Below are 14466 nucleotides of genomic sequence, written 5' to 3'. Positions count from 1 at the left end.
AAAAAAAGTACAAAAATGGGAGTTGGATTTTTTTCAAGTAGATCTTTACGGATCCTACAAAACATTTGGAAATTGTTTAATACACGAGTGTCTGCCTGGCAGCCCTAGCAGGTTGCACTACCATTTGGGTGACCAAGATTCTGGAGCATATTGGAAGAAGCTATTTTATCCTCTCACCATACCAACAGTACAATAGTGGCAGTAGCAGTAAATATTGATATATTATGGTAGAACCCAAAGGCACAGGTTCAGACCTGATCCTGAGAGAGACTGAGCATTTTCCACTCCCAATGACTGCAACAGGAGTTAAGTATGCTCAACACACCCTGGCATCTGGCCTTAAATCTGTGAGCATACACCGTATATTGATGTTGGCATGGGGAAAGGAGGGGAGGGTTATGGGCCATCTCCTACATATCTATCCTCAGTCTTTGTGGAGAACTCCAACTAATGTAAATAAAGGCTGCACATGTGGAGGAAGGTCCAATTATCTGAAAAAATGTCAGTCCAGAATGTAGGAAAATGCGAGAACAACTTTATCCAAATTAGCCTAGAGAATGACTCACTACCATAGCAGGCAACAGCTTCCCCATAAAGGCAAGGCCTATGCCTAAATGTTGGGGGTCTCCAGCTGTGAAAACAGAAAATAAACACTATCTGACATAAAAAAGCAAGGAGGCGGCATTTGAAATATTGAAGGATAATTACACAAAAGAGGCAAAGCAGATTTTCTCTTTAAGTGAAGTGTGTAATAGAGAATTTCTTCTCTCTCCTAAAATTGGCACAGTATTTTTTTCTTCCTGATTAATGGCTGAATTCTTTTCCATACAGGTAATCTCACCCATTAGGGAGGGACAGATAGTTCACTGGAGGAGGCTGCTGTTGGCTATTATGTTTTTAATCCTATTCCAACTCATTTGTTTTGGGTTTTTTTCCTGAAATGTCATAAACAATTTAGGATCTTTAAAAAAAATCACAACCATGCTCTTTACGTCATTAAACTATGCTGCATGTATCAAAACATTCCTTGATTAATACATCAGAATATAAATTAATCAAAGGGATCACTTTGCCAGAACTAGAAAAAGCAAACAGGCGAGGACTGATTGTTTTTGGATTGTTCAGGAAGTGCTATTCACGGGTATGGTAAATTAACCACGCTAGTGAGTCATATACACTGGTATGGTATGCAGGAAAGGGAAGTCAACTGAATGAAAATCAAGACCTGCAATTTGGGAACCTCATTCTGAAGTATGAAAATCTTCAGAAATGGATGTGTTATAATTTGAGAGCTGGAAAAATGATTAGAGAGACAAATTCATTATTTGACCTACTGGAGTGCTTTCCTTTGAAGCTTTACGATCTTCTCTCTGGAGAGTGCCCCCTGAACCTCCGCTCCTCCCTGCCTACTATTACTACTCATCTTGGACTCTCCCTCCAACTGGATGCCTGGATCCCTGGAACTCTCTCCACAAGAGGGAGGATAGCTACAGAGGTGAATGAGCCCTCATTCTGTGCAGGAGTGGGAACAGCCATATGGGTGTCTGGTGGTCACAACCACTCCAGTATTATTATAAAACATTTATACCAGGCCTCAAATTTACATGGCACTTTCCAGGATACCGTCAGAAACATTCCTTACTATGAAGATATTTTAATCTAAAACAACAGAGAGGTGATTGATATTTTTCTCACTTATCTGTATCAATGACTTTAAAATGGAGATTTTTTATTCAAAAACGTACTTGGGAGGGGGGAGTAATTCTACTTTAAAAAGTTCAGAGTTTGTCTGAAGAGGAACTGCAATACCAATAAACAGAGTTGTAAAATGCTTTTAAAATAAAGTAAATTATCCCATCTCCAAGATAGCATCCATTTAATCTTGATACCTTTTATGTTTTCATAGCTGCCTTTATCACCAAAATATGGTTTCTTAATAATCTTTATTGGATATACAGTGAAGCTAAAATATTCCTTTCCACAGAAGTTGTTGATCCAGATTAACATTTCCATTTAATAATGAACATTTTTAAGGGATTCTGATTACATTTTTTTGAAATTCATAAATGAACAAAATATTGAATAGCTAAAACCTTATTTGGCTTTGTAAGGTGATTCTTTCTTGAATGCTCTAACTTTTAAGAAAATGTGTGAATGGTGCATGAACCATACATTTAAAAGATTAGAAAAAATCCCCAGAAGTCTATTGTCTTCTTGATGATGATTGTTATTTTATAAAACTATATTACATGCAGCTTCCTCCTCCCTATTTGACAGAGAATACACGGAAATATTATATTGCAGTGCAGCAGCAATAGGAAATATGTTCTAGGAATACTTTGTACAAGTCCTTTTACTCAATAAAAAGCATGGCAAAGAAATCTTAAAGTGTTTCAAGCTAAACTGCCACTGACATAATGCAGCGAATTAGTACTTACTCAAAGATTTTTCCTAGCTGATCAACATCTGAATTTCCACGAAAAAGTGGCCTGAAAGAATAAAGAAATAGAATAAGATTTCTTTAACTAAAGTGAACTTGTACTTGTCATTGAAAGTTTCCAAAACAAACCAAAAACCTGTTCTTTTGCTGAGTGCTCAGTTACCCCTTTGTGTTTTTATCCAAGTAGTAACTGCACTTTTCGAGGTTTCTCCTTGGATTGGTAACAAGACTTTAACTTAATGGATCAGGCACACCTACAGACATGTTACATTTGAGAATTAATTTCATCCTTTAATATGAGCAAAATAACTTTATTTCCTATCCTTTTTTAAGCTATCAGCATAAGAGTAAATCAAACACTGGTTGATGAAACAATGTACATTATGTAGGGCACATTCAAAGCGCTGTTTCGAGAGAGAGTCATGCTATGCATTTTAATAAAATAAAAGATTGATTACTAATGATATGTTTTAGAAATCAAATTCCTTGTGTATTCTATTAAAAATGAATGCCTAAGCTCTGGGGGTCAAATTGAAGACAGCGGGAATACATGAATCTGTAAATCATGGGATGTAAAACAGTGCAGAATTTACCTTGAAAGAGAGGAAAGCTTCTGCTGCATAAATAAAGATACATTTAGGAAATAAATTAATAATCCAAGCCTTCAATGGGTTGTTAGAAACAACAGTGACTAAAAAATACTCACTTTGAAAACTAGTGATATATACCGTGTCCTTTTAAAGTGCAATTACAATTTTTGTTCTTCTGTTATTTTAATTTGCAAAATATCATCCCCCTGTAATGGTACATTTATGTGAAAGCGACTGTACAGTAAGAGATGTAACAAACATTTGCGTGATATATTAGCTAACTGTCCCAATAGCACAATAAGGGTGTGATCTATGCTGTACCTATTTTTATGCCTAAAATTCTAAAGAGACTAGTAAATCCCAGATAATTTAGGGTCCTGTCCACCAGGAATTTATACATCTTCCTATGATGAGCAGGCTGCTGGTAGCCGTGTAAGGTAGTGTAGCACTTTGGCGCAGCTATAAAAGGGATATAGTGCGAGTAGTCAAAGGAGCACACTGTAGGCAGACTGTAAGAAATGAGATTTTACTGTTGTCAGCTGACAGCCAGGTTGCCTCCCCCTTCAGAACTCCTAATTCCCAGAATGCAATACATGTTGTAAGCTTACAGTTGCAGTTACCATGACACAATACAGGGTAGCACTTTAACTGAAACACAGAGACTTTATAAACGATGCATATTCTGGTGTCTTCAGTAGCAGCACGTGATTGAGTTTTCCCCATGACCAGTTCTCCTCCTCCTTCACTTGCCCAGCATATTGCTTTTCTTTCCCCGGCTGAGCTCCCTCACAGTGCTACCAGTCAGTGAGATACCAACCATTTCATGGTTTCAGTTTGCCAGAGAAGAACTCCCATCTGCATTAGGAGATAAAGGGACACTTGGCCATACCCTTCCTCCTCCCCAAACCACAGGTACAGAAATGGGAGTAGTCTGCACAGTTCTAAGGATGGTTTAAAAGGCATGTTTCTCCCTGCCTACCAGTTAATTCCTGGAAAAACTGAAGACTGAAGGCCCACTTACTGGGGCAATGCAGCTCCATGTCACAGTCTAATTTAGGGCTGAGGATCAATTACATGATCTAGCCTTATATGTCCTCACATACATGACAGACCCAAGAACCGTAACATCTCTCCTCTAAAATAACTGACCACACAAAATACATATCCTGAAAGAAGTCTGTGACACCCAGAAAAACAATAGCAAAGGAATGACTGTAAAATGTGCAGGTCATCTTTCATATACCGTATGTGCATTCTACTCCCTCATGTTTGCAAATGATGTCACATCAGCTTAGACTAAGCTGTTTTTGGGAAGGAAATTCAGAGAAGAATCTGACCCAGTAACCCCTGCAGCCGTACTACTCCAAGTTTAAACTGCCTTTTTGTTGACCACGAAGCACTGTGCATATTTAGGATAGTGGGTCTGAAATAAATAATAAATTTGTACACCACTGTTTGTTGATTAATTTTGGCCTCTTTTTAATAAGATTGTTTCAGTTTACATTGGATCTTTACTCATTTTATCATTCCCTGCTTTACGTCATTTCACAGTATCAGTTTCTAAGGAAAAGAGAACGTGACTCCAAACAGATATGCACAACTAATTCTGCAGTCAGTTATGGGACTGATTTTTGTAAGTGTTTGAGCACCATAATTCCATAGAAGTCAGGGGAGACACCAGGTTCTTAGTACCTCTTCATTTTGACAACTTCAGGTAATTTTTAAGTGATTATTTGAAACTGCTAACGTGCCTCAACCTCCTCCATTTGTGGATTTTCCTCTGGCTCAAAGCAATATTAAGCAGGCCCCTTTAAGCTAAAGAAATGTACACATTCAAAACGTTCCATCCAAGCAAAAGTAAAGCAGAACCAATGTTTTAAAATGTATTCTCAACCTTGTGTTAATGTGAAAACTTGGCAAATTCAGCCTTGTTCTCGGATCACCTTAGGCAGTGTCATGCCAAAACAAGTATGATTCTTGGGATTTTTAAGAAAAACGTTTCCCATAGCTGCTGCTCCCTTGGATTTAGTAAGACCTGAAGCAAGAATTTAAATTCTTTTGAGAGTGTAACCATAGAGCGCAACATGATCTTCCAGCACACTCTGATATTCCACTACAATGAAGAATTAATTAATTCATCTTTCAGACTCTTATCCATCCCAGAGTCATAACTTCAACAGGGTGCCAGCATTGGGCAACACCAATGGAATGAATTTGCCTCATGAATTTTAGCTGATGGTTCAATACTCCCTGTACAGATGACTGGAGAAGTACATTCATTTAATCTGCAGGCACATGAAGACCTCCTGTCTCACATTTTGGCACCATTTACTCTGTAGTAGTCGTGTGCCAGCACAGACTGTATGTGCACCTTATATGGGAACTCTCATCTCAAGCAATTGTTTTTTAATTCTGTTCTTAAAGGTGGATGTCAGCACTCCCAGTACTGCTGAATCTAGAGTATACTCCAGCAAATTTCATCCCCTGCTTCTTGTATCTTTCACTTGACTCACTCCCCAGGGTTTATTTATCTTATATGAAAACTGAATCCAGCAGTCCTTAACTCAGAGATACAGTCTCCTCTATGTGAGAATAATCTCTGTAAAAAAAGTTAAACTCAGGGGTACTGTTCAGATTACGGAGTTTCCTACTTGCTCTTTTGTGGGGTAAAGGCAAGGGACTGGGTTTGCTATCTGTAGCAGAGGCTGCGGGTTCCATCCTCTGAACTCACGGAACCCCTAAGAGTTCTGTGCAGATAGGGATCCACAGGAGGCAAGGGCTATCCACATGGACACCTCCTGCCTCCATTATTTCCCCCTCTCCCCTGGATCCTACCAGCTCCCACTGACACTGCTTATTGCAGGAGCAATGCTTGTGGGAGGTCCCCATTCGGAACATATCTAAAAGGCAGGGGAAGGGCCATGTTCTACAGTGCAGACAAGGCAGAAGTTTATATTTGCACAGCCTCAGGATATCTCAACTTCTCCAGTGTCCCCCATGTTTTGTTTTGATGGGCAGGTTGGTTTGGGGACAATCCAGAGCATCCCCAGTGGCTCCCCCATTCCCTCTCCAACTCTTTGGAGCTGGAATGTCACAAAGTCCCATGGGTGGCCTCTGCTAGGTGCAGAGGAAGCATGCCACAGAGTTGGACTCCTCTTTACTGTGGGAGCAGGCTCTCCTCAGTATGTGGATGTGGAAAGGAGTAGGAGACACACAATTTTGACTCAGTCTTAGTGGAGCGAGCTCCCAGTGAAGTCAAGGACTGAGTGAAAACTGAATAAGAATCTCAGGATTTAGCCTTGAAGTACAGAATGCGCTGATGCCCTATTAAGCGGATATGAGCTATAGGAGTTTGCAATATGGCTTTTTTCTCAGGGCAAATCTATTTACCTTCTTAACAGAGCAAGCCAAAAGAAAGATAAATACACACTGAAATATAAATAGAAGTTATAACATAAACTAACAGTGGAAAACAACACAAATACAAAAATGCAATGTGTGTGTACAGATCAAAAATATTTACACTGATATTTCCCTGGCAGAAAGGAACTGATCATAGATTCCAAGGTCACAAGGGACCAGTAGGATCATCTAGCCTGACTGTGTAACACAGGCCCTAGAACCTCCCTGACAAATTTCTTAGAGCAGATCTTTTTTAAAAAACACCCAGTCTTGATTTAAAAACTGTCAGTGATGGAGAATCACCATGACCCCCAGTAAATTGTTCCAATGAGTAATTACCCTCACTGTTAAAATCTTACACCTCATTTCCAGTCTGAATTTGTCTAGCTTCAACTTCCATCCATTGGATTGTATTATACCTTTCTCTGTTACATTTAAGAGGCCATTATCAAATATTTGTTCCCCATGCTGATACTTATAAACTGTGATCAAGTCACTTTTTCACCTTCTCTTTGTTAAAATAAATAGATTTTGCTCCTTGAGTCTATCACTGTAAGGAATGTTTTCTAATCCTTTAATCGTTCTTGTGGCTATTCTCTGATCCCTCTCCAATTTATCAACATCCTTCTTGAATTGTGGATGCCAGAACTGGAAACAGTGTTCTAGAGGTAAAATAACCTCTCTACTCCTACTAAAGATTCCCTTGTTTGTGAATCCCAGGATTACGTTAGCCCTTTTGGTCACACCATCTCACTGGGAATTCATGTTCAGCTCTTTGTCCACCACAACCCCCAAATCTTTTTCAGTCACTGCTTCCCAGGATAGAGTCCCCCATCGTTTAAGTAGGAACTACATTCTTTGTTCTTAGATGCATATATTTACATTTAACCGTATTAAGATGCGTATTGTTTGCTTGCGCCCAGTTTACCAAGGGATCCAGATCACTCTGAATCAGTGACCTGTGCTCTTCATTATTTACCACTCCCCCAATTTTTGTGTCATCTGCAAACTTCATCAGTGATGATTTTATGTTTTTTCTCAGGCCACTGATCAAAATGTTAAATAGCGTAGGGCAAAGAACCAGTGCCTGCAGGACCCCACTAGAAACACACCCACTCAATGATGATTCCCTGTTTGCTATTACATATTGAGACCTATCAGCCAGTTTTTAATCCATTTGATGTGTGCCATATTAATTTTGTATCCATCTAATTTTTTTTATCAAAAAGTCATGCTGTACTATGTCAAACACCTTACTGAAGTCTAAGTAGAATAACAAGAAAGATTTCACCATTCACCAACTCTATGTTCTTGTTTGCTTTTCCAAAGCTCACAAAGTCACACATTTTGTTCACTTGCATTGAACACTTTGTCCATCTGAGCTGGATACCTGCTCTCTAAAGGTTGAGAGCTTTGTTGTGTATGTTGTTTGCTCTTTGTATCAGCTGCCGCTCAGTGACAATTAAAGTGTAAACAGATCAAAAGAAAATCTCCTGTGTCCAAATTCATCCCTGGTCTAACTCCACTGACATGTCACAAGGAGTACATACAAAGTCATGAAGTTGCACTCCAGAGAGAAATGTGGTCTAAGTGTATACAGGCAGCATTACGACTAGACTTTAGACCAGTGGTTCTTAACCTGGGGTGCACGCACCCCCTGGGGGTGTGAGATGCCCTTTCTTGGGGTGCGAGACAGGCCAGATTTTTTTAGAGGGTAAATCATCGAAAACACAAATTAAGCATAGGCACGTAAGTACAGCTACTTTGTTTCATCAAACCTATGTATTTATTAACAATATACATTTTTTAACGATTACTGTAATATACAAACAAAAAATATATCTAGGTTTAAAGAACTGACCTACTTCAACGATTTTTGATAAGGGGTGCAAGAACATATTTTGAGAACCAAAGGGGTGCAGGCTGCAGTAAAGGTTAAGAACCACTGCTTTAGACTATACTGCTTTATAGACTTGAGGAAAATACTTGTTTTCCCTGTAACAATAAAACCACCTGCATAGAGAAAGCAAAGGAGATTTTTATATGCTCCTTGGCAATGACTGATCTTGAGTACCAGGCATTAGGAGCCAATGCATTTAAACTAGTTTATCCCATTGGAAATCACTTCTCAATTTCTGACTTTGAGGTGTTAACCTTTGAATAAAGCAGACATAAAAAGATGTATAAGAAATGGAAAATAGTATCAAGGAGAAAAAAGCAGTCAAGGCATTCCATTTCTAATCCAAACACATTACAAAGCCACAGGGGTAGCTCTAGAACCGCCAACACAACCGCCTACAAAACTGGGCCAGGAGCCAGATACATGAGATGCAAGAGAATTAACTTCCAAAGGCTGGTATGTGGATTCTGTCATTGGTTAGTACAGCATGGTGACTACTGAGTTGCTGAGCACCTATCACAATCTTCTTTATCTCTATAATCATCTATGGATATTGTTTCCTAATTATTGACTGAGTATACTGCAAATCTACTCACATTTCTTGGGGCCAAAATCTAGCTGTGGAATGTAATTTTTGAAAAGTTAAGTCATACAGATGCTCCCTAAAATCATAAGAGCACAGTGAGCATAAAAGACTGTACATCTCCAGTCTCAGGTGATCTTTGCGTTCTCAGGCATGTAGGGTGGATAAGGGCTGATGACAAGGCATGACGAAGTGTTGGGAAGAAGAGCAGCAAGGTCAGAGCTGATAGTGGGTGACTGGATGGCAGAAGAGGAATTAAAAAGAGGCAGTCCAGAGGAAATAGGGTGACATGATATAGTGGAGATAGAGATATGTAAATGAAAGGGATACAGTCCAAAAGAGGCAGTCCATGAGGGTAAGACTGGGGATTTGGGAAGTTAGTTCTCCCAGTAGGGTTGTGGAGGTAGGTTTAGGAGCCTGTATGTGTGAGGGATAAGATGACTGCAAAGAAAGAAAGGAAAGGTCAAGAAACATTTGCCAAGGGATCCTGCATCTCCTGGGAAATCTGCCCAGCTACAGAAACTGTAATTCAAAGATATATTTAAATGGTGGGTTTTTCTGGGAGTGGCTAAGTCATTATGCAAGGTAACCTATTTCCCCTTGTTTTGTCCTATTCCCCTCCCCCCCCCCCCCAACGTTCTTGTTAAACCCTGGATTTGTGCTGGAAATGGCCCACCTTGATTATCATACACATTGTAAGGAGAGTGATCACTTTAGATAAGCTATTACCAACAGGAGAGTGGGTTGGGGGGGGAGGGGGGGTGAAACCTGGATTTGTGCTGGGAATGGCCCAGCTTGATTATCATACACATTGTAAGGAGAGTGATCACTTTAGATAAGCTATTACCAGCAGGAGAGTGGGTAGGGGGAGAGAGAAAACCTTTTGTAGTGGTAAACACCCATTTTTTCATGCTTTGTGTGTATAAAAAGATCTTCTATACTTTCCACAGTATGCATCCGATGAAGTGAGCTGTAGCTCACGAAAGCTTATGCTCAAATAAATTGGTTAGTCTCTAAGGTGCCACAAGTACTCCTTTTCTTTTTTCTTTTCATGTTACAAATAGGCGAGTGACAGACACCACTGACTTGTTGACTTACTGTACCCTCTCTCTACACACACACACACACATCACACATCATCTGAAAGCTTATTATATCTACTTTAAGGTGAGCTATGATGTTGCACTGTCAAGTGGTGCTATTACCATAGAAACAGGGATAAACAATGACACCATCAACATATTTACAGGACCACTTTGAAATATTTCCATTAATTTCTGTTAGTTTAATGACTCTATGTATTATTTAAAAACAGAAAGTTGGATTTCTTTGTGACCTCAAGGCATCACAACAACAATCTAAGGGTAAAACAAAATCTAATAACTTTGTACAGGTATCATTGAAATGTAATAGTGCTGGTGACATTTCTAGTCAACATCATTATCGTCATCTTGTTCACCATTACGATCTCTGTCAAGAGTGCATGGGTAGCCACAGTCTTCATTGCCTTGACATGTACACAGTTCTGTGCGGAGAACATAACTTCTGTATCTTGCTAAGGACAGGGCTGTGCAGAAAACAATTTTTGGACTGATAGCTCCTGTGATTGTCCCTCCTTAAATTTGGTCTTCTTGGCCAGTTCAGCAAATGTTTTGATGCCAGATTTCTTGACGTGGCTGAAAACGCTACCTGTCCCATTAGAATCAAGTGCACTTCTCACAAATCTCTGCACTTGTTCTTCACCAGCATCTGCTATTTTCAGAATATACTTTTGTACATCTGATGTTACATGCTATACAGTAGATACATTGATATGGATGTGATTTAGCATCAAATCATTTGTCATACGGTTGATGATATGACTGGTAAGAGCTGCAACATACTCATCATCCCTCTTCATTGCAGAGACAAGGACTTGTTTGTGGACTTTGTCTTCACGACTTCTTGTCAGGCCATTTCCTTCTCTGAAAGGTTTTGCATATTCATAATTTGAAGCTGTGAACTGTCATCTCTAACACTAATACCAACCTGTGTATAAATGTCACTGAATTAAAAGGCTAATTTCTAGAATATTTCAGGTAATGCCTGGGCAGTTACAAATTAAAATCTTCTGCCAGGCAAAATAAAGGCAATATTGTATGTACAAAAGCTTACAAAAGGAGATGCATTTGGAATTCACATACATTTGTATCTACCCACTACACACTACGAACTGTGGGCATGCAATCTTCTGCTGCTGGTGCAGAACCTTCAGTGTGAGACTGATCTGGTCAGCAAATTTAAATTGAAAGTATTGAAAACTATTAAAATCGTTTGTGAGTAAGGTTGCCAATTTTGGTGGGACATATTCCTGGAGGTTTCATCACATGACATAATCTTTAATTACAGGTTGATCTTTAGTTCTTGGAGGCTCCAGGACAATCCTGGAAGGCTGACAACTGTATGAGATATTTTGACATTTAAAGATATGCAGCGTGAAAACATTTGATGTTAGTATATTGCAAAATGCTGATATCTGTCATTTTTGCTATATGCCAAACAGCTTAATCATTTCTGAAAAAAATATTCTTGCCCATGTAAAACCAATAAAAACTTTTTATTACATTGTCATTTGGTAACTTTGACCAACAAGCACCACATTACGGTGTTGAAATTAACATAAACTGTAGTCATAGTCATGTTGCAGTGTTTCTGGGACTGTGCAAAAAAATGACATTTTCTCATTTTGGGTTCCTTTGTTTCACCTCACCAACAGGCTTACAGCACCATTTGACAGCTCTACATCGTACCTCATCTAAAGGTACATAAAATAAGCATCCAAATGATATATGATGTGGGTGTGTGTAGGGCAGTGGTGGGCAACCTGCAGTACACATGCAGCCCATCAGAGCAAGCCTCTAGCTGGTCGCCAGACCGTTTGTTTACATTTGAACGGCCGCCTGCAGCTCCCAGTGGCTGTGGTTCACCGCTCCCGGCCAATGGGAGCTGCAGGAAGTGGTGGGCCAGGCCGCAGGTTGCCCACCACTGGAGTAGAGTGTGTACATTAAACTCCAAAAATATGGCCCTTTTTGGAGAATTGCTGCATACCTAAAAATGTGAGTAGCTGGAAAATACTCATTTTTGTCAGATTATTAGTAGTTCGTTAAGAAGGAAATATTTTCATTTTAGAATTTAAACTCAAATCAGACCTAGAACTAAAATCAAAAGCCATCTGAAATGACTGAAAAGCACTTGAACCTCAATGTCCCTCAGAGACCCATGCACAGAATGGGTCCTCTCCAGGCCGCTCTCTCCACCCCATGCACAATGGGTCCTTCTCCCTCTTCTATGGATCCCACAAAGTCATTTGTACTGCAGATGTGAAAAGAGAAACTCAAGCAAGGTACGAGGGAAAATATACATAATTTAAGGAGGAAGATTTTTGCAGCCTGTGATCAGTAACGTAACTGCAAAGCAGTGTAAAAACTACATTCTGAAATCAGGCCACAGCTGAAAACTATGCATGCTCTGGACAGTTACCCACTTCCAGTCACAAGTGACTTGCCTCAGCTGTTGTGCAATTCTGAGTTCTCATTTTAAACGTAACATTTTTTGTACTTCTCCCTCTCCTCTCCCTTTAATAATATCTTTGTGTGGGTGAGTACAAGACACAGCATGGAAAGGACTTACTTCATATACAACCTGTTACTCTTGATCACAAATTATGCAGGTGTTCTAAGGAACATACAGTCTCCTCCTCATAGATAGAGCTAGAAAGCTGACTTCAACGTGGGGTAGGTATATGCTGGGTGACAGCCAGTCCTTAATTTGTGCCAGGGTTTAATCCCGGCACTTCTGGGCTTGCTGCGTCAGCTATTAAAGTATTGATTGAGCCCTGGCTCCTAATTGCTTAAGCCTCAGCACCTCTTTCATTACACATTTAAGCACTGGTGACAGCCAAACTTACATTTGAGAGACACCGATCTGCCATCTTGATTTTCTCAGTTTTGTCTTTAACACCAAGAACACAAAATACTTTACCAATATGTATCCTTCTTCAAATGAAAAAGCATTGGGCCCGATTCTAAACACACTTATAGTGGTGTAAATCAGGAGTTACCTCACTGAGATCATTGAAATTACATCAGTAGGAAACCAGTGAAAAAATCAGAATCAGGCCCAAAGTGTTGGAAGAGCTAGAGATTCTCAAGTGTGAACTTCGAGAGTTTCACCTAGCAAGTGGTTGCAGGTCAAGTGCAGTGGCTTGTTTCTGAAGAAGCCGCTGCAGATTTTCAGGTGCTGCAACGTCTTAATTTTACGCCAAGTTCATATTTAAAATGAAATAAATTAATTGAATAAATAAGGCCCAAAACCCAGGCCCTAAATGTGTGTGCAAGCAAGTCTCACAGAAGCCCACAGGAATTCTGCCTGAACTTTCCTGAAGATGCTCTCTGTTTTCTGATGGGGCATCTACCCCACAAATGGAAGATAGTGGGGGAATGAGCGATCTAGATGTTCAGTGGCATTCCAGGAGCACAAACCAAAGAGGTGCTGAGAGACTCTGGTGATGTACACCCTATAAAAACTTACGTAGGCTAGCATAGAAGAGACCCAAAACTTCTAGAAATGAGTCTGGAGGCCACTGGCTCCCCAGAAGACTGCTGACATCAAGATGGAGCATGATACTTGTAGGTACAGACAACCCATGAAAACAGAGAGGCATTCCTACTGGTTGGTAACAAAATCAGAAATCAGGTGAGCTTTCCTTGGTTTGAGTTTCATTACGAAAGGTTTGCAAAGCTCTGCCACCAGTATTTCCATTATCCAGAGATGGTGAACTGTCAGGTGCATGATTTGAACACAGAGGCTGGCCACCTGGATAAGGCCAGAATTGTAAAGGTTAATAATGCATTAATCTTGAGAAATGTGGAGATGGAAGTAATGTAAATATATGTTCCCTTTGAGTGGTGACTTAAAAAGGAAGCATTACTAAAAAGGAAAGTGAACAGAAGTACCACGTGCAGTGCTACAAATAAACTATTGATATTCTCCCATTTAGATTCAATCAGTAAGTAAAAATACAGGAAAGACCAGAAGAGAGATTTTAAATGGAAAAACAAAATCTCTTTTTCAGGTTGCCCTTAGGGGTAGACAAGGGGAGAATCTGTCCTGTGTGCTAACAACAGTTGCTTGCTGTTTTTCACTTATGTATCATACTTCAAAATTCCAGATGCCCTCAAAGTTGAATGAAGGTGGCAATGTGCTTGAGCCTGCACCACTGAAGTCAAAGGGAGCTTTAACATTGACTTTAAAGGGTACAGGATCAAGCCCTGTAAGCCTATGGGGTGAGTGAAGCCAGAAAGAAAAAAAAAGACTGTATTTTAAAGGGAAGGGAAGAGTATGCCTGACAAAAATTATGAGCAAGATGAGTGCAGAATTTATTTGCCCTCAGAGTACTCTCTAACCTAAGTAGTTCTCATCTGTTCCTGGAGCAGAGTTGCTTTATCATTTATCTTTTAACATTCTTCTTTTTTTTTTTTTTTTAAACAGAAGAGCCTTGATAGGTTGAACG

At 39.7% G+C, this 14466-nt stretch overlaps 1 protein-coding gene across 3 annotated transcripts in view; it reads right to left on the bottom strand.

The window, feature by feature from the left end:
• LOC125631434 (cyclin-dependent kinase 6) overlaps positions 1–14466 on the bottom strand; it is a 225418-nt gene that overhangs the window by 52348 nt on the left and 158604 nt on the right. For all 3 annotated transcript variants that reach the window (XM_048838145.2, XM_048838144.2, XM_048838146.2), the window contains one exon: positions 2439–2489. In XM_048838145.2, the coding sequence (XP_048694102.1) occupies positions 2439–2489 (51 nt within the window). The remainder of the gene's footprint in view (positions 1–2438; positions 2490–14466) is intronic.

Source organism: Caretta caretta, chromosome 2, assembly GCF_965140235.1.
Source record: "Caretta caretta isolate rCarCar2 chromosome 2, rCarCar1.hap1, whole genome shotgun sequence".
Lineage (NCBI taxonomy): Eukaryota > Metazoa > Chordata > Testudines > Cheloniidae > Caretta > Caretta caretta.
The sequence above is the reverse complement of the archived record's forward strand: the minus strand, read 5'-3'. Positions and strand labels throughout refer to the sequence as shown.